Source organism: Tauraco erythrolophus, chromosome 22, assembly GCF_009769465.1.
Source record: "Tauraco erythrolophus isolate bTauEry1 chromosome 22, bTauEry1.pri, whole genome shotgun sequence".
Classification (NCBI taxonomy): Eukaryota; Metazoa; Chordata; class Aves; order Musophagiformes; family Musophagidae; genus Tauraco; species Tauraco erythrolophus.
In genome coordinates, this window is record NC_141486.1 from 513435 (window position 1) to 532336 (window position 18902).

General features: G+C 61.4%; 1 protein-coding gene across 1 annotated transcript in view; it reads right to left on the reverse strand.

Annotated features, from left to right (window-relative positions):
- Positions 1 to 767: 767 nt before the first annotated feature.
- Positions 768 to 18902, reverse strand: part of EXD3 (exonuclease 3'-5' domain containing 3) — a 331172-nt gene continuing 313037 nt past the window's right edge. The window contains exons 21-22 of the mRNA XM_086625151.1: positions 11648 to 11741; positions 768 to 1099 (exon numbers count right to left, since the gene is read on the reverse strand). Of these exons, the coding sequence (XP_086481277.1) occupies positions 768 to 1099; positions 11648 to 11741 (426 nt within the window). The remainder of the gene's footprint in view (positions 1100 to 11647; positions 11742 to 18902) is intronic.

The window sequence follows — 18902 nt, forward strand, 5'->3', positions numbered from 1 at the left end:
CCCCTGCAGCCTCCGCTGCACTCCGGCTGTCCCTGCCAGCGACCCCGCTTCCCGGTGATGATGGGATCACGCAATTCCCTGCATGGCCCAGGGACCCACCGAGCAGCCTTGGCAGTGATGGGAGCCCCCTTGGACCAGTCCAGCTCTGCTGGGGCATCCCTGGCTCCAGTGTGGGGTGATGCGGGTGCCAGCACCCAGCAGCGCTCAGCCCCATGCCCACCCATCACCTTCAAGGAACGCTGGGAGAGGTGCCAGGAGAGCAGGGCTTGGGTGAGAGGGGATGCTGGGGATGGGTCATGGCATGACGCGTGTCCCACGGGCTGGGGAGCACTCCGGGCACCGGAGATGCCCTCTCTCCCCTGTGCTGCTGTTGGGGAGGCGGTTCCTGGCTCCCCAACACGAGCAACTCAGCAGAGGGGCACCGGGGTGAGATGCCAGGGCCCGATGGGTGCCATGGGGTCAGCACTGCCTGAGTGGCGTTTTGGAGAGCTCTGCCACCCTCTCACCATGCCCAGCCTGGAAGGAGGCACAAATAAAGCAAAAGGTCCACCTCTGATTTAATGAGCTCATGGAGGCCACATATTTTCGGGCTGTTGCAAACCACCAGCGCAAACATGGCAGTCCCCTCCATTGCGGACCCCACACGAGACCCCCCCTCCAGCCTCACACCGCAAACACACGGCCCGAAACCTGCCGAGGTTCACCAGGGAGCACATCCCCACCGCCCCTGTCCCTCTGCGGAGCCGTCCCAAGTGCCCACACCCGCCTCAGCTCAGCTCGTAGATGCTCTGCTCGGCCCCGGCGGCGACAAGAACATCCTGAAACTGGGAGACGACGCGGCCAAAATGGGACCCTTCCCAAAACACCTTCCCGCAGCGGGTGCAGCAGTAGAAGTCAGTGAGCTCGGCTTTGTCCAGCACCCCGGGGGGGATGGCGGCGACCTGCAGCACCGTGCCACCCGCCAGCACCACGGACGCCCCACGCCGCTCCGGCCCCTCCGGCTGCTCGCCGTGCGCGGTGTAATCAGGCTGGGCTGTGCCGTGGGCTGGCACAGTGGCATCGTGGCTCTGGCTGGGCTTCTCACACCTCACCGGGCAGCCTGCGGGGAGAGGAGACAGCAGATAAACCATCAGCCACTGATGTGATGAGTGGGTCTGTGCTCAGCCACATGAACGATCCTTGTTAACCTCACTGGGAGTCCAGGCTCTGCCCTGCATCCCAGGGAGGAGCATCCCATAAATTTGGGAGAAGGTGGCCACCACATCCACCAGCTGCCTGCCCTGAGCATGACACCTGTTCAGCCTCCTGCTCCCCAGCAGCTGCCTGGCACCTCCCGTAGCTCCTCCGCTGTGTCCTGCTGCTGCCCGGACTGCAGGGGGGTGTGCCGTGGTCTTGGGGGCTATTCCAGCCTGGATAACTGAACCAGTGCTGCTGCTGTACTGGGTGCCATGGTTTTGCCAGGCTGCTCCCCGAGATGTGCTGTGCCCCTCCGGGCTGCATTACAGGGTGAGCAAACAGCGAGGGACGCCCTTACTGCTGCTTTAATTAAAAAATCACCATTAATAGCTGTCTGCACTGCTCACGACACCCCCAACCCTCCTGGCCTGCCCGGGGACGCCGGACACGTGTGACATCCACCTCCTGCCGCACAACCCGGGCAGGGGACAGCGTGGGGCACGACGTGGGGCCGTGCCCCGTGAGCCGGCCCCGCCGGGCAGGCGGATCGCTGCCGTCGCACACCAAGTGCCACAAACCCCACGGCACTTTTGGCAGCTCGGCGCAGGCTCTCGCCGCCAGGGCACCGCAGGTCGCTGGGTCCGGGTGGCGGAAGCCGAGGGCCTCCCATCCATCAGGACACTCGGCAGCGGGAACGCCGGCCGCAGTTATTGCTGCCGGATGACTCACTTTTGGCAGGGGAGGGGGACTTGTCCTGCCCAGGCATCAATTAAGACACCAAAAGGCATCCTGCATCGCTCTGGCAGCACCTCTGGGGTGTCCAGCCTGCCCCTTCCGAGGATCAGAGGGAGCCTTGTTGGGAGCCAGCTGTGCTGGAGAGGGACATCGGCATTCCCGGCTGCCGGACAGCCACGCCACGCGGCACGGCAGAAAGAGCCCCAGCCAGGGAGAGGTGTGGGAGGCTCAGCTCACACCAGCCCCTGGTTGAGGGGAGCTCCCCAGGGCCCCCCAAGACCTTCCACACCTCCCTGGAGGAGACAATCAGCCCAAGCTGGGGCACATGGTCACCCCCCTGTTCCCAGCAGACAAACAGCCACACTCTGGGTCCAGGCTGCCACTGAGATGTTCTCAGGGTGGTTTTGCAGACCAGCCCTGTGCCACCACGCAGCCCAGGAGCGGCACAGGTTGGGGGGCTGCTGCCGCACCATGAGGGGAAGCAGCACCCAGCCCAGTCCCAGCCACTGGCCAAGCGCTGGGCTCACCATCGTGGTGCCCTGGGCGGGTGCCCCCAGCCCCACCCATGGATGTGCCTTTCCTCCATCCTCTGCATCTGCTTGGGACACCAACATCCATTCCTGGCTAAAAACCAGTGACCTCAATTTCCCATTTTCTCCGATTTTTGGCATGTGCTGCAGCACCCAGGCAGCTCTCAGGAGCCAGCTGGAGCGGTGCCACGGAGAGGGAGCCCCATTCCTGGGGGTTTCTCTGGGACAGAGCCTGTCCGTGGGTGGCAGGGCCCCGTGGGGGGGCGCAGGGGCTCTGCCCACGCCCAGTCCCTGCCTCCCTCTGCCCTGTGCTACACGATGGCATGGGGTGGCCTCAGCCTGGGCACGCAGGGACCAGCGCACTGAGGAGGCCAAGCTGCAGGATGCACCTCCAAGCACATGAACCACAGACTCCCTGCAAAACCCTGGGCCACCACTCGTTTGTTTTTATTTTTTTCCAGTTTATAACAAATCTGCCTTTCTTCCCCTTTTCTACGCAGCTCTCGAGCCCCGGACCTCTGCACGAGCCTCCGGGACCCCCACGGGAGGGACCTGCGCCTTGGCTGGGACTGCGAGATCCAACCGCAATCGAAACGACGCTGCCAGCACCAGCACCCATGGCCAACACTTCCCCCACCGTGGAGCCTAAAACCCTCCCCGGCTCGCCCTTGCAGCACCCCGGCCCTGCCCGCGCCGGGCACCCACACCCAATGCTGCCGCAGGAATGCCAGGCAATTCGCTCGCCCTTCCGCCGCGCTCCGTCAGCCGCCGCGCTGCTGGTGGGCAAAGCGAACCGCAGACCCCCTCCTTCCCCGCAAGGACAGGGGGGGTGAGCCCTCCAGCTCCCCCAAAACCCCCCGATCCCACCGTGAGAAAGAGGCAGGCAGGGAAGAAAAGCTCATCCCTCAAAAGCCCGGGGAGAGAAAGGCCGCCATGGTCACCCAGCGGTTTTGCCTTTCGCTTGCACCAGCCCCCTCCTAATTGTGGCTCTTCAAAGGGTTGAAAACGCTACATCACTTCAAAGTGACAATTTTTGAATGGGAGCTTGTAAAACCCCCTCTCCCCCTCCCACCAAATTCTTCCCAGGGCTTTTGAAGATGCCTGCACTCCCCTCGCTGCCGCGGCGAAAGGGCCACCGGGCGCCAGGCGCAGGGTGCCAGCCGGGCACGCGGTGAGAAGGTCACATCCCCCAGAAAAAAAAGGATTTTCCTGGGGTAAAGGGGGGATTTTTTCAAGAAGGGTTTTTTTTTTTTCTCCCTCTTGAGAGAGGCAGAGCTGGCCCCAGCGGAGCCGCTGCTCCCGGGGGGGCTGCAGCCTGGCTCATCCGGACGCTGCCCACCGCGGAGGGACACCGGAGACGGAGCGAAAGGCGTGTGTGGGGTGCGTGGGGCCGAGGGAGCCCAGCGTGCCCTTCCAGCGCACCGGGAGTTTTTCAGCTCTGTGGTTTCCAGAACTCTGCGACGGTTCGCTGGATTCCCCCCGCGTCTCCGCGGAGGAGAAATGAAAGCGATTCCTTACCAAATCGATTCGAAACACCTCTTGGGAACTAATAATCCCATTATAAAACATCTTGAAAATAAAAAGCCCTTTTGCCTCTTGCTCACCTCGCCCCCTCCTGCCCGGGTCACCCTGGGGATGATGGAGCCTGATGGGGGGCTGAGCCCTGCAGCCCTCCCAGCACCCCGGAGTTGAGCACCCACACGTGCCAGTGCCGCAGAGCTCCGTGGGCAGCGAGGATCGTCCCCGTGCTGGGATGGTAGCCCTGCTTGGTGCAGAGCTGTCTCCTCCTGCCCTCACCCCATCTCCAGCTCCTGCCCACCCCCCTGCTCACCCATGGGAACCAACACCCCACGGGGACAGCACAAACCGCTGCTGTTCCCACTTCTGACACGTCTCACGTCCCAGCGAGTGCTGCCATGGTCAGGGGAGAGGGGACGCTGCACGACCCCAGTTCTGTTTATTTCTGCATCAGGTTCCTCTCCCCCCTGAGCAAAGCCACCCTCAGTGGTGGGATCCCACCTCTGCAGCCCAGGAGACGCACTCGTCACCTCTGCAGCAGCCCCTCTTTGTGCCCACGCCACTGCCACACACCCAAGGCTGGGCTGGCCCCATGCTCCAGAAGGTGGAGTGCAGCAGGAGCCCCGGCAGCCGGGCAGGAATCCCCTTCCTTCAGCCCCAGATGGTGGGGCAGACCCACGCCAAAGCCACATCTCATGCCCTGGGGCACTGCACAGTTCCTGGTGCCTGAAAACCAAGGGTACCTTCCCTGAGGGGGCGCAGGGCCAGGTGTGCCCCCAGGGCACGGCAGCATCCGGGGACCCTGCAGCCGCAGGCGATCGCTCGGGTGACAGTTCCCCATGAGCTCTGGATGGGAACTATTGCAACGGGGGGACCGTGGTGGGCAACGTGACTTGTGCCAAAGAGCCCAGGGAAGGCGGGGGTGGGACAGGAGCTGCAGCTCCGTGTACCCCACCGTAAGGTCTTGCTCACGAGTCAGGGGGCTGAGCCCAGCAGGAGGGATACGGGACAGGGTACAGGTTGCCCGCAGTGGGCAGGGGGATGTGCACCCTCCCCAGCCCACAAACAGGCTCTTAGTGGTGAGGGGTCATATTGAAAGGCCACCACGATGGTGACACCAGTAACCTGTGGCCCCTGCAGCCTGTTCCGTAGGAGTCCTGGGTCAGCCTTAGTGGGGCAGCACTGGACCCCTCAGTGCGGGATGGGGGGCACGGCACAGCCCGGGAAGCTGGGACAGAGCAGGATCTGGGCGAATCTCCTTTGAACATGTGCCCATTCCCCTTTCCCAGACCCCACAGCCCTGATCTGGCTGGAAACAACCGGTCCCCACGCACGTGAGCCCTGGGGCTTTCAGTGTCGGGGCACCATCGAGTAGCCCAAAATCCTGCCCCCCAGGCCCCGTTTCCAGCCCAGGTCCCTCTGTGTCACCCCAGCTAAGACCAAGGCCTTGGGGCGAGGAGCCGGGTGCTTGTCCCGGCTGGCTCAGGCGGGGACCTGGCGCTCGCCCCGCGGCTCCGCAGCGGGAACCGCAGCCTCCCGAGAGGTTCTCGGGTCTGGCAGCGCTTGTGCAAGCCCAGAGCCCCGCTCCCAGCCCGGCAGCCGCACCCAGCTGTCATCGCAACCTCACACACGGGAGACTCGTCCGTAATTAGGCAATTAAGGCTGAGGTGTTTTGGAGAAAGCGCACACGGCAAAGGCTTTGCACAAGGCTGAAAGTGGAGCTGGGAGCATTCTTGGAGTACAAAGGTGCATGGGAAACCTTGCCGGGTGAGAGATGGAACCCGATAAGAGGAGTTACAAGCCTGAGAAACGCACTCATTGCAGGGCACCGAGGATGCCTGGTTATCTTTTCCTCCTCGATAAGGCAGATAAGCAAAGGACAAAGGACCCGGGATTGAGCAACCTGGGCTGCAGCAGCCCGGCCAGGGATCTTGAGACGTTCCCAGGGCGGAGGAGGGAGGATGAGCTCAAGGCAAGAGGCACCTTCGGTTGCCACCAGCTCCCTGTGCCGCTGAGGCAGAAAATCCTGCCGGCTTCGGCAGCCAGCGGTGGGCAGGAGCACCCAACGGTGCCCGGCTCCTTCCCGGAGCGTTCGGCATGCCACGGCTCTCGGCGGGTACACCAGAGCTCTGCAGACCCACAGCCATGAAAACGGCACCGGCTCCCCAGCCCGGCACTGGTTTCTCATATGAGCAAATGAAATGCTGCTGAAAAGGGGGAGCTGGTGGAGCGCGACCCAGCTGAGCCGGAGGGTGTTTCAGGCTGGTCCCATCACTGCAGCCCCCAGTCCGAGCCCTGCGCTGCAGCTCCTTGCTCCCCATCCCTTCCCCGCTCCGGGACAGACGTGAGCATGTGCCCGTTACCCCACTGCGCCCCAGAGGGGAGAGAGCCTCAACACATGGGGTTGCCTGGTCTGAGGGTGAAGGGGGCTGGGGACCCCCTGGGTCCATGGGTGCAGCCCCTCAGGGACCCGTCCCTTTCCTGCAGAAGTGTGCAGAGCAGCTGAGACATCCCGGAAGCCGCAGCCTCTCCCGCACAGTGGGTCTGGTGCCGAGGCAGTGAGGATGCACGGGCGGCTCCGTGGGCACGAGAGCCCTTGTGGGACAGCACAGGGATCGCCCACCCTTCCCACGCGGCAGTAAGATGGGCGCGATGCTCACGGCAAAGCCAAACGCTGTAGATAAGGGAAGGGTGGCAGGAAAAAACTGCACCCAGCTGCTCAGAGCCCCGCCGGCCCCACGGCATCCTGCTGCCCAGCGCGGGGACATCCCAGCTGCTCCTCCAGCCGCCCGCGGGGCTGCCTGGGGCATATCCTGCACCTGCGGGATGTGTCGTTGGAGGACGAGATGGGTAATGCAGATCTCGCTGGTCTCAAGTACCAGCTTTGGCTGGTCAGGGATGATGCTTGTCCAGCTTGAGCACCCCAGGGTGCTGCATCGGGCTCCCATAGCACCCCTGGCTGCTGTGCCTGCTTCTCTGCCTCTCTCCAGAGGGTCCTGGTTAGCAGCGCAGCCCAAAGAAAAGCAAGACCAGTTGTTTTTACGTTTTGCAAAATGTTTCAGATGGCAAGGGCTGATTTTACGATTAAAGCAGCCTTTTCTGTTTGGCGAATCCTAACCAGATGGAACGCGCGCCATCCTCGCCTTTCCCAGGGACCACGTCTCATCTGGCGAAGCATCCCTGAGCACCGGGGCCCGGTGCCAGCTGCTTTTACCACACTGAGTAAGCAAGAAACTTCCCCTGGCCAGACGAGAGCCTGTGACACATCCCATGGCCCTGGGTCATCTGGGAGTCCGGACGCTGCCAACAGCCTCCAGCAGGATCACGCCTTGCCTGTGCCATGTGGTGACCTGCAGCACTGCTGCCCCTCTCTGCCCCATCCCCTGGCAGCTCTGGGCACCCGCGCTGCTCAGAGCATCCCACTGGGAAAAAAGCATCACAGGGCAAAGCTGTCCGGACTTGAAATTATTTCCAGCACTTTCATCAAAGCCCTTATGCAGGGCAAACACGGCTGTGTCAGGGAAAACGTTCCCTAAAACCTGGGAAAGTCCTAGGTCCAAGTTGGCGTGAGCTATTACAGGATGAATAATTTGCCTTCCAACACTTGCAAGCCCTTGTTGAAAAAATCTGGGAGCCAAACGGAGTGGCACTGGCCCCAGTTTTCCAGCCCAAACTGTCTGCAGCCAGACCCCGGGACTTGGGAGCACCTGGGCAGCCACAGGCTTATGCCAAGAGTTCGTCCTGCACCATCTGTCCCCATTGCCAGCTGACGGGTGCCCCAGGATCCGCGGCTCCTGCTGCACCCTCCTGCTGCTCCCTGGAGACGTGAACCCCCTGGGAGGAGGCTCCCTCCTTGCCTGGAAGCAGGAGTCAGGAAAGGGCATCTTCTTGCCAAGCAGCAGCATCTGCCCATGGTGCCCCCATGGTGCTGGGGGTCAATCCGTGCCCGGTGCTGTGAACAGGATGACACGGCCTGGGCTGTGGGTGATGAACTCCCCACGTGGTGGTGGGTGAGGGCTGAGGGCAGAGCAGGTCCCTGCCACCAACCCCCTCCAGAAGGAAAATGTGAAGGAAATTGGGGAACGACTGAGATTTTCCTTACGAACCCACTTCTCCGGCTGCCCAGCCCGGCCCACCACTGCTGCTGTCCCCAGCGAGCGATGGCAGGACATGGTCACCACACTGCTTCTGCTGCAAGAAGCAGACGTGCCCTGTCTATGAATATGTGGCTCCGTGGCTGGTGTCATCACCACAATTTTGGCTTTTTTGACAACGGGATGGGCCACACGGCACCAGGCTCACTGGCACCGGATGGGATTTGCCTTTCTCAAAGGGGAACGAGGGTCTTTGCACATCAGCTAAGGAGGCTTTTTGACAGGGCCTAAAACTAGATGTGAAGGTGGACGGGGATAATATCAAGCTTGATCAAGATAAGCTGAGAGCACCTGAAGAGCAGCAAAAAGGAATTCCAGCCACTCCAGCCAGGAAGTCAGCTTCATCGGGGCCCAACTGGAATGGCTCTATGCCAACGCACGTAGCATGGGGAATAACCGAGAGGAGTTAGAGGGGTGGGCACCTGCAGGGCTGTGATCTTATTGACATCATGGAGACATGGTGGGGTGAATCCTGTGACTGGAGTGTGGGAATGGAAGGATAGAGGCTCTTTAGGAAGGACAGGCAGGGGAGAAGAGCAGGAGGTGTTGCCCTCTATGTCAAAGACCAGCTGGAGTGCATGGAGCTGCACCTGGGGATGGATGAGGAGCCAACTGAGAGCTTATGGGTCTGGATTAAAGGCAGGGCAGAGGGACAGCTGAAATTGCAGTGGGGGTCTGCTACAGGCCACCTAACCAAGAAGACCGAGTGGATGATGCCCTCTACAGACAGATAGGAACAGCCTCATGTTCACGAGCCCTGGTCCTCATGGGGGACTTCAACCACCCCGATATCTGTTGGAGGAACAACACAGCAGGGCAGAAGCAATCCAGAAGGTTCCTGGAATGTGATGATGATAACTTCCTTCTCCAAGTGACAGAGGAACCAACAAGGAGAGGTGCTTTGCTGGACCTTGTTCCCACCAACAAGGAGAGGCTGTTGGGGAATGGGAAGCTCAAGGGCAGCCTTAGCTGCAGTGACCATGAAACGGTGGAGTTCAAGATCCTCAGGGAGGCAAGGAGGGTGCTCAGCAAGCTCACTGCCCTGGGTTTCAGGAGAGCAGACTTCGGCCTCTTCAGGGATCTGCTTGGTAGAGTAGGTAGAGTACAATGGGATGAAGCCCTGGGGGGAAGAGGGGCCCAGGAAAGATGGATAATATTCAAGGATCACTTTGTTGGGAGGTGCTCCTCCAAGCTCAGGAGCGGTGCATCCCAACAAAGAGGAAGTCAGGCAGAAACACCAGGAGGCTGCATGGATGAACAAGGAGCTCCTGGACCAACTCAAACACAAAAGGGAAGCCTACAGATGGTGGAGGCAAGGACAGGTAGCCTGGGAGGAATACAGAGCAATTGCCCCAGCAGCCAGGGATCAGGTTAGGAAAGCTAAAGCCCTGATAGGGTTAAATCTGGCCAGGGACATCAAGAGCAACAAGAAAAGCTTCTATAGATATGTCAGTGATAAAAAGAGAAGTAGGGAAAACGTGGGCCCTCTCCCAGAAGGAAACGGGAGACCTGGTCACCCAGGCTATGGAGAAGGCTGAGGTTCTCAATGACTTCTTTGCCTCAATCTTCACTGGCAAGAGCTCCAGCTGCACAGCCCAAGTCACAGAAGGCAAAGGCAGGGACTGGGAGAATGAAGAACCACCCACTGTAGGAGAAGATCAGGTTCGAGACCATCTAAGGAACCTGAAGGTGCACAAGTCCATGTGACCTGATGAGGTGCATCCGCGGGTCCTGAGGGAACGGGCAGATGAAGTTGCTAAGCCACTATCCATCATATTTTAGAAGTCGTGGCAATCTGGTGAAGTTCCCACTGACTGGAAAACGTGAAACACAGCCCCCATCTCTAAAAAGGGGAAAAAAGACCCAGGGAGCTACCGGCCAGTCAGTCTCACCTCTGTGCCCGGCAAGATCATGGAGCAGATCCTCCTGGCGACTATGCTAAGGCACATGGAAAATAAGGAGGTGATTGGTGACAGCCAACATGGCTTCACCAAGGGCAAATCCTGCCCGACTAACTTGGTGGCCTTCTATGATGAGGTTACAGCATTGGTGGATAAGGGAAGAGCAACTGACATCGTCTACCTGGACTTATCCAAAGCATTTGATACTGTCCCACACGACATCCTGTCTCTAAACTGGAGAGACATGGATCTGATGGATGGACCACTTGGTGGATGGATGGTCGCACTCAAAGGGTTGCAGTCAATGGCTCGATGTCCAAGTGGAGGCCAGTGACGAGATGCCACCTGCCCACGAACCACAGCTTCTATGTTATGTCTCTGCTGCAGTGAAACACCAACCCTCTGAGGGTGTTGGGGCATCTGTGGTCCCTGACCACTCCCTGTCACAGCATGGTCCCAGGACGCGGCTGGCACAGGGCTCCCAGCTGGCCCAGCAGACAGGGGTCCTCCCTATGAGACCCCAGGGACACGGGGGACCCGTCAAGCTGCATGGCACGATGGGGACATGGGGTGTTGCAGACATGGTGTTAACGGGCAGAGCGAGGTGGGGGCTGCGTGCAGGAGCCATGGTGCCGTGTGAGACCCCCCCCAGCTCCGTCATCCCCATCCGAAGACGGAAGGGAAAACCGCTCACGCGGCTGAGCACAAACCACAGCATTTCTATTTCCCATAATCTAAAACTGGCTGAACAGGCCCGGCTGGTCGCTGGGTACACACAGCGAGTGCCCTCACCAGAGAAACGCAGGGGAGGATGCCCCGGCCTCTCGGGAAGCGCCGCGCTCCCAGGCTGCCGGCACCATGGGAAAAGCTGCCCCACTACGTCCCTCATCCCCAGAGCCACACGTGTGGTTCCCAGCAAAGCCACAGCCGGCCGGGAGCGCCCAGCAGCTGCTGCTTCACACTGCTCTGTCCTGCCAAACAGATGGGGAAACTGAGGCACGGCCAGCGATGCATGTGAGGGCTGGTGGCAGAGCCCGGGCCAGGCCAGAGAGGCGAGAGGGGCACGTTTCCACTCTGGTGTGCCTGCGGCGGGTGTCACCGCCAAAACGTGAGGAGGAGTGCGGGGGGGTCAGCGCAGCTCGGGGCAGGGCATGGAGGAGCCTTCCCCCACCGCGAGCAGGTGGCATCGCCTCACTGGGGCAGCCGGATCTGTTTTGAGAGGCGGCTGACATGGGCACCCTCAGCAGCGCCAGCCTGGGGGTGTTCTGCAGACCAAGCGGAGTGCTCCAGTCAGGCAGCCATGGCCTTAGACTGTCGCTTGAGCCACTGCTGGCCCGTCCCCAAACCACCCTGGGCTGGGCGATCCGTGTGCCAGCCGGTGCCTCGCAGGGCAGCCGGGGCAGAGGGCTGGCAGCGATGCTCGGTGTGCACAAGATCCACCTGGCATGCAGCAGGCTCAGCAGAGCTCTGCGGTCTGCACTCAGTGGTAGGGTGGTGGCAGGGGACCTCCAAGAGACCCCTGGCCCGACTGGGATGGTCCCACTCTGCCCAGGGCACTGAACCCCAGGCGGGAGCACAGAGACGAGGCCGGGGTCAGAGCATCGCTCCCAGCCATTGGCACCCACCCGCTTACCTGTGCTGCCGTCCCCCGGCGCCTGCCCACTGCCCTGCACCAGCTGCCTCATCCTCTCCCTTGAGACCTTCAGGTACTTGTCGCAGTTGCAGACCTGGAAGAAGAGAGAGGGGGTGGTCGGTGAGATGGTGGCCATACTCCCCGGGCACCCCCTGCCCTGGGCACACAGCCCTGCACTGGGCATCCCTGGCAGAGGCTGGGCAGCCCCCAGTTGCATGCATCATGGCAGGGGGAAACTGAGGCAAGGCCTGTCCCACCCAGGCGGGGCTGGCAGAACAGCACCAGACACAAATTTGGGGGTTCAAAAGCCACAGGAACCTCCTTTCCAGAGGCACCCCCTCTTTATGGTGCTTAGCCACATCTTCATGCCAGGCCACCGGTACCACTGCCTGCCCCCGGCAGCCCTCACCCCCCGGCCCTGCACAACGCCAGAAAACGCCATAACTGGGGCTGCCTTAGAACATCAGGCAGACACCCAAAGTTTGGGCCGGGGCTTCAAGATTTGTTCTCTCTTGTCTCCCAGGAGCTGTGGCAGCCGGCTGCGGCCCCGAGACACGCCGGGGGCTCGGCCGGCTGCCCTCGGTCCGGCCCTGCCGCAGCACCGAGCCACATCTTCTAACCCCACCTTTGGTTTGCCGAAACGCGCCCGCGGAGGTGTCCGAGCACCGGCACGTGCCGGGTGCCGGCCCTCAGGGAGCCGAACCCCTCGATTTGCTCCCAAACCCCACCGCTGAGGAGCACCCGTCACCGGGTGCCTGGGGCTGAGCCCGGGGCGCAGCCGGCGGCCGAACGCGCTCGCACCGGGAACGATGGGCACTAAATCTCCCCGGCAGCACCGCAGCCGCCTCCCTGACAGCTTCGCTCTGCTCTGCCCTTCCGTGCTGGGACGGGAGCCGGGTGCCGGGACGTGCCGCAGCACCTTCCATCGCCGTTTGCTTTTAGGGGCTGTTTTCTGCTTGCGGAGCGTTTCGAGCGCGCTGCACCCAAGGCGAGCAGGGAGAGAGGTGCCGATCTCCACCGAGCAGAACGAGTTCCCCGCCTGGGGCTTCGCTCCAAAGCCTGTTGAAACCAGAAAGGTTTTTCCATCGCCTGACCGGGCACTGGCACGGGCCCGCAGCGGCTCTGCCGGTTTGTGGCGTGCCAGTTGGAGCGGCGCTGGGTTCACGGCGAGGTGTGACGATGCCCCTTCTTCCCACACAGCTGCCTGAAGGACGACGAGGGGAGGATGATTTGTTTGAAAACGAGCTCGCCACCATGTCCCAGCTCTGCCCTGCAGCAGGAGGAGGTTATTTCCACCGGCAGCCGCCACAAACCCAGCACACGCGCCCCAGCTCGGGCATGGTTTGGCCATAAAAGGATGCCCGGGCTTGGGTCCCTGAAGCTCCAGCCCTGTGGAGGAGCAGCACAGACAGAGAGTGATGGACAAGGTGTGATGCTGAAAGCATCCCAGTGACGTGGCAGCCACTGCGGCGCTTTTAAAAGTGAATTTTGCAGCAATCCCCTGATTTGCACAGGAAGCATCAGGCACCACCTCCTCGTGCAAACGCGGTCAGACCCCAGCGCTGCCCCCGCTCACCGGCTTGTCCCTTTGCTCGTGCCAGCAGTGCTGTCGCAGGGGGCTGAGCGTGCCCAGGACCCCCCACCCTGCACGGGGCACAGCACCCTCCTCATCGCACGTTCAGCCCCGGGGAAGCAGAAGGATGATCTTGTTTGAGTGAACCTGAGTCTCTGCGGAGCCGCATCAGCTGCTGGAGTCACCAGAGCAGAAAGTCGATGCCACTTTGGCATTTGCTGCCAGCCTTGCTCGCAGGATGGTTACCCCGCAGCACCGAGGCCAGCCGACACTGTCCGACCTCCTCAGGCTCCCGCAGTCCCGGCTGACAAGGACTGGAGCTCACCGGCTCCTTTTCACACCTTCACCTCCCCGGCCCTCAGCTCCGCACCAGCTCCGCTGCACCTGCACCAACAGCCCATCACCAGCTGGGCCAGATCCACCCTGGAAGATGGCCGAGAAAAAGGGAAGAGGAGCACAGATGGACCCAGGGATGAGCAGGGAAGGAGACAGATGACTCCTTCTTTTAGGGCAGATGCCACCTGTAGCCATGGGACAGACCCCAACGCTGCTGCCCGGCAAAGCCATGCTCCAGCCCCTGGCAGCTCTGATGGTGCTAATGCTATGGGACAGTCCCTTTGAGGGTCAAGGACATCCCAGCCTGCACCAGCTGGACCCGGAGCCACTGGCATCTGTGCCCTGGCAGCTAACCAGGGCTCACATGGTGCCTGCTGGGATTTGTGGGACTGCGACAGGCAGGCAGAGGTGATGGGCAGCTCCCAGGGACACGTGCCGAGCTCTGCCTGGGCTGGCCCTGCTGCCCTGTGACAGCCACAGCAGGGGAGGGGGCTGCACGAGGAGGGCGCTGAGCCTGGCAGTGGGACAGACATGGGATGGCACCTCCTGGGCAGAGTGGCAACACCGACTGCACCCGGGTGTCAGAGGCTCTCAGAGAGGTCCCAGACTGAGCCACCACTCGGGATGGGCACAGTGGGGGCCACAGGGCAAACAGCACCCTCCTCCCCAGCCCCCCCTGCCGGACATGGACACGCACCCTGTGCAAGCACACGCTCATCTCCCCTCCACCACAAACACCAGACCCACCCTAACACCCAGCCCTGGCAGTTCGAAGTGCACTGCGGTGCTCAGGCAGCTCATGAACAGGCAGCAGTGCCAGCGTGCCGGGCAAGGGCTCCCGGCTCCTGCTCGGGTGCATGGGGTGACCTTGGGCAAGTGTCACTGCTTTTCTAAAACTCGGCATCGGTGTAAACCGGGGCGATCCACCTTCCTGGGCCAGGCACATCCCGGCAGCTCATGAGTAGCCCGGCATTTCCCGCTTGCCCGTGGCTGCCAGACGCTTGCCGCGAGGCTTCAAGCCCCACGCCATCTCCCCGGCCTCGGGCCTTCGCCACCCTCAGCTTCCCAACAACGCAGGGCGGGCTCAGGAGCCAGATAAGCCACTGAGCAGCAGCACCAATTAGCTGTAATAAAAAATTGCAATTAATTTTTTTTAATGCCTTGCCAAAATGAGCCAGAAGAGATGAAGTGAGTGGGGCAACCTGCCACCTCGATAGGGCCGGGCTGAGCGGCTGCCGTGCGGGGGCCGGTAGTGGCCCTGGGCTTGCTGCTCGGCTCCTGCCTGGGGACACGCTCCCCTTCTGTGTCTCAGCATCATGGCCCGAGGATGGGGAGCAGTTTTCTGCGTGGGTTTTGCGTTTGTTTTAAGGGGAGGAAGTGGGGAGCCTCTCTGCTGGGGAAGGGAGGGGTTTTTCCTCCTTGGCAGGGGTTTGGTTTCCCCAGATCCATCGTGGCAGGGTTAGTTGTGGCCACCACGAAGTGGGGCGGATGTAAAGGCAAAAATCTTCGCCACGGTGAGACAGCAGGAGATGGTGGCACTGGGGGACACTGCCTGGGGGTGCAACTGCTGCCAGCAGGGGCCACGGCCGGACAGCAAAGGGTTCGGCTTCTCCCCTGCAGCATCTCAGGGTCCCCCCCAGCCCCTGTGCCCAACTCGGGTGGGGTGGCAGCTTCTGTCCCCCACCCGAGCCTGGCCCTGGGGACGATGCGCCGAGCGGGCTGAGCCGCAGGGTGTCTGCTCACGCCGTCCTGCCCGGTCACCACGGGTGACAAAAGGGGCGAGTTCAGCTTGAGAGGAGGGGGCTGGGTGGCTGCAGTCCCCCCAGATCTCACCGTCTGGTCCCATGCTGGCGTTGCGTGGCCGGGCACCCCGGTGCCCACGATGGCTGTGGGTCGCGGGGCGGCAGCGGGCACACCTGGGAGGAGGAGCAGCGCTGCCTTTCTCACGCTGGGGCAGCCCTTGCCAGCACACGCTTAGTCACTGGTAAATCCCAGCCTAGATCTGCTCTGCCCTCTGTGAAATGGATCTTGGCTGCACCCCCGCTGAAGCAATCCCGCCGCTCGGGAGCCATGGCGGGCGCGCTTTCCCACGGCAGCCCGGCTTCCAGCGCCCCGTGTGAATCAGCCCCTTCCCGGGCAGGCGCCGGGTGCCCCTGCACGGCACACGTGCAGCCGGCTGGGTAGAGCCAGGCGGGAGGGCCGGCCCGGATGGGGCTGAGTTCAGGGTCTCGTGGCGGGGGGACCCGGCTGTGCCATCTCCGCTGCCTCCCTGGGCTCTGCTGGCCGTGGCCATGCCAAGGACGAGGAGCGGGTGCGACCCATCTTGGTGCATCCCTCCCTGTTGTCCCCTCTCCCTGCGCCCGTATGGATGTCCTGACCACGTCTGCACGGTCACCCCTGCAGCCATGTGCTCCTGCCCCGGGGCATCGTGGCAGCACCCCGAGGAGCGCTCTGCAGCCCAGCCTGCTCCGTAATGTCACCACCGAGAGCCGTGACACAGGATTTAAAAGGAGTGATGTCATTGGACTGATGTCATGGCAGGAGAGCTGGCGTGGATCTCTGTGCTGCTGTGGTCCCCGAGCCCGGCCAGGTGCCTGTGCCCAGCCCAGCAGTGCAGCGAGGCTTCCCCTGCCCTGCCCGCACGGCCGAGGACACGGCAGGTGAAACGTCCTTTGGCAGCGCCGGCAGCCCGGCCGGTGGCTGGTTTTTGTTTCGGATGATCCCTGTCTCTCCCAGCCCTCCGGGGTGGGGATTTCACCAGCAGTGACGCACAAACCTCCCGGGACTCGAGGGACTGGATGCTTCAGCCTGGAGCTCCGGGGCCACCTCAGCAACCCATCCCCTTTCTGCGCCTCCGCTCAGGAAGCCAAGAAGCTCAAAGAAAACTCAAGTCCAGCGAACAGCAGGAGCCAAACCCTCTGGGACTCGAAAAGGGCCCCAGGAGCCGGTGTGAGCCCGGCTGAAGGCGGCGGGGTGGGCTCAGCTGGGGGTCCCTAGGCTGGTGTCCAACATGGAGAGGATGAGCAGTTCAGATTGCAGTGGAGTCGGTTTTGCTCCTTCCCTTGATATCCCTGAAAGCTGCACTTCCAAAGTGTTCTGAGAGTCACCCTGGGATGCTGAGCTCTGCCCGGAGGAGCCAGCCCTGGCACAGTCCCTGGGCTCACAGGGCTCTGCTGACAAACGCCACGGGCCAACGTCACCGAGGGATCTCCTTGGCAGGGGTTTTACCAGTGAGACACAACCCTCCGCCTGGAGAGCTTGGGAAATCCTCAGTGTACCAAAATCAGCTGCAGAGGACAACAGTGCCTGGCATGAACTCGCTGCGGCAACTCAGGGCAGCTCATGTCAGGACAATTCCTTGGGTGGCTTCTGCTCGCCATATCACAGCACTGTTCAACAGCCACCTGGAGCGGTATCTCTTTTCCTACTCACCGCCTACCCTCTTCCCTTCCTTTCTTTCCCTCTCTCTGAGATGGATATCATCTGGTGAAAGGGCCGCTCCTCCGGATGGAGGTTGCAACTCATTTTGGTTGTGAAACCCACAGTCCTTGAGCATCCAAGAGTTTCTTTCAGGGACTTAGCAAGACTAGAAACCTCCCTGGAACGGTCCTGCAGGATGCTCGGGCTCAGCCAGCCACCTCCCCAGCACAGGCTGCCCACGCGCAGCCTCCGAGCCCAGGCGTTCCAGCCTCCAGCACACCTCCTGCCTGGCACCCGAAGCAGAGAGCGTCCAGGAAGGATGGAGATGGTGGGAAGGACAGTGAAAGCAAACCAGGTACCAACCTGGCAAATTAAAAACACAAGTCAGGAGTCGACCACGCTCATCTGCCCACGTGTATATTTTCATGAGCTTTACCCAAGTCTCCGGCTCCTCCTTGCTGCGCTCACAGCTTTGACCTTCAGACACTCTCCTCCTCCAGCAACGCTGTGGGCCGGATTCCTCTCTGCCTTGCAGAGCCTTCAAGGTCCTTGCGCAAAGAGCAGAAACCCCAGCAATTCGACCCGACAGAGCTTCCCACACCCTGTGGGTGCAAAGGCCACTTCGGCACAGAGCAGCCGCGAGCCGGGCGCCTGGCACAGCCGCACCCCCCAGGGGATTTTCAGAAAGTGGCTGGTCAGGGTGTTTCCCTTCCCCTTTATGCCAAGAGTTTTTGGCATTGACCTTCTTATCACCAGTACCTGGGAATCGTAAAAGTGCACATGGCTGCTCCTGCTCTGTAACTAATGGTCTAAGGTCTGTCCTTGGGTACCAGCAAACCCACCTGAGCAGCAGATGAGATGCACGGATGTGTCAGCCTGGTCCTTCCGGGGAGCAGTGGCTCTTGGTGCACACAACAGTCTTGAACGGCCACCAAACGCTGGGTAGCTCTGTCTGCCAACACCACAGCCAGAGCCGCACTGGGAGATGGACCGTGATGGTCCATGTGAGACTGCAGCCTGGGAATCCTCCAGCAGACCTGCCTGCGCAATGAGCACCGGCATTTTTACGGCCATCCGAGCCAAGTAACATGCTGCCAGTGGAAATACGGGGCTGCCGGTGGGTTCCTGGCATCGTACAGGGGCATTTTGGTTCACAAAGAGGGAAGGGCTCTGTTTATTGAATCATTAACATCACTTCCCCCATCGCCAGCCAGGTACTCTGAGAGGCCTCTTGGGCAAGTGCTGACCTAGCCCAACCCTGCTAAGCTGGTAAGATGACATGGGATCCCATGCCAGCCTGGTACGGCGTTCCCACTGCTTTCTCTGCTCCCGCTTTGCTATTAGTCATCCGTTTCTGGAAGGTTTCTCATGCATAATAAAGTGTTTCAACACTTGCCTAAGCCAGCTCTTCTCATCAGGAGTGACCCGCTGCATTTCCCAACGCTTTCCCTAGGCAGTCCTTCCGACTGCCACGAAATACGGAGTTAAAACATGAAGTTTTCTATCCCCCTCGGAGGCAAAAGGTGTGGGAAATCGAACAGATAAGAATGCCTTTAATTAGTATCATTTGCATGAGCTCTGGGAAAGGCTCACCTGACAGCTAGAAGGGCCGTGCTTGTCTGGGAGCACGAACCACGGGCACATGAGCGGAGCTGCTCTGCCGACGAGATCGGGGCGAGAGCAAAACCGAGGGGTCAGCCCCAGGATAGAGAGGTGACCAGAGGTGACAGAGCCCCGGAGGCTCCACGGGCACCCCAAATCCTGCTGCCTCCCTTTTGGAGCATGCCAGCTCCCGCTGCTCCCTGTTGGGGCACCCCTCCTCCATTGTCAACTGCTGGTTTGCAGCTGCTCTGAGCGAGAGGGGATGGTGAGGCACTGGCACAGGTTGCCCAGAGAAGCTGTGGCTGCCCCATCCCTGGCAGTGTT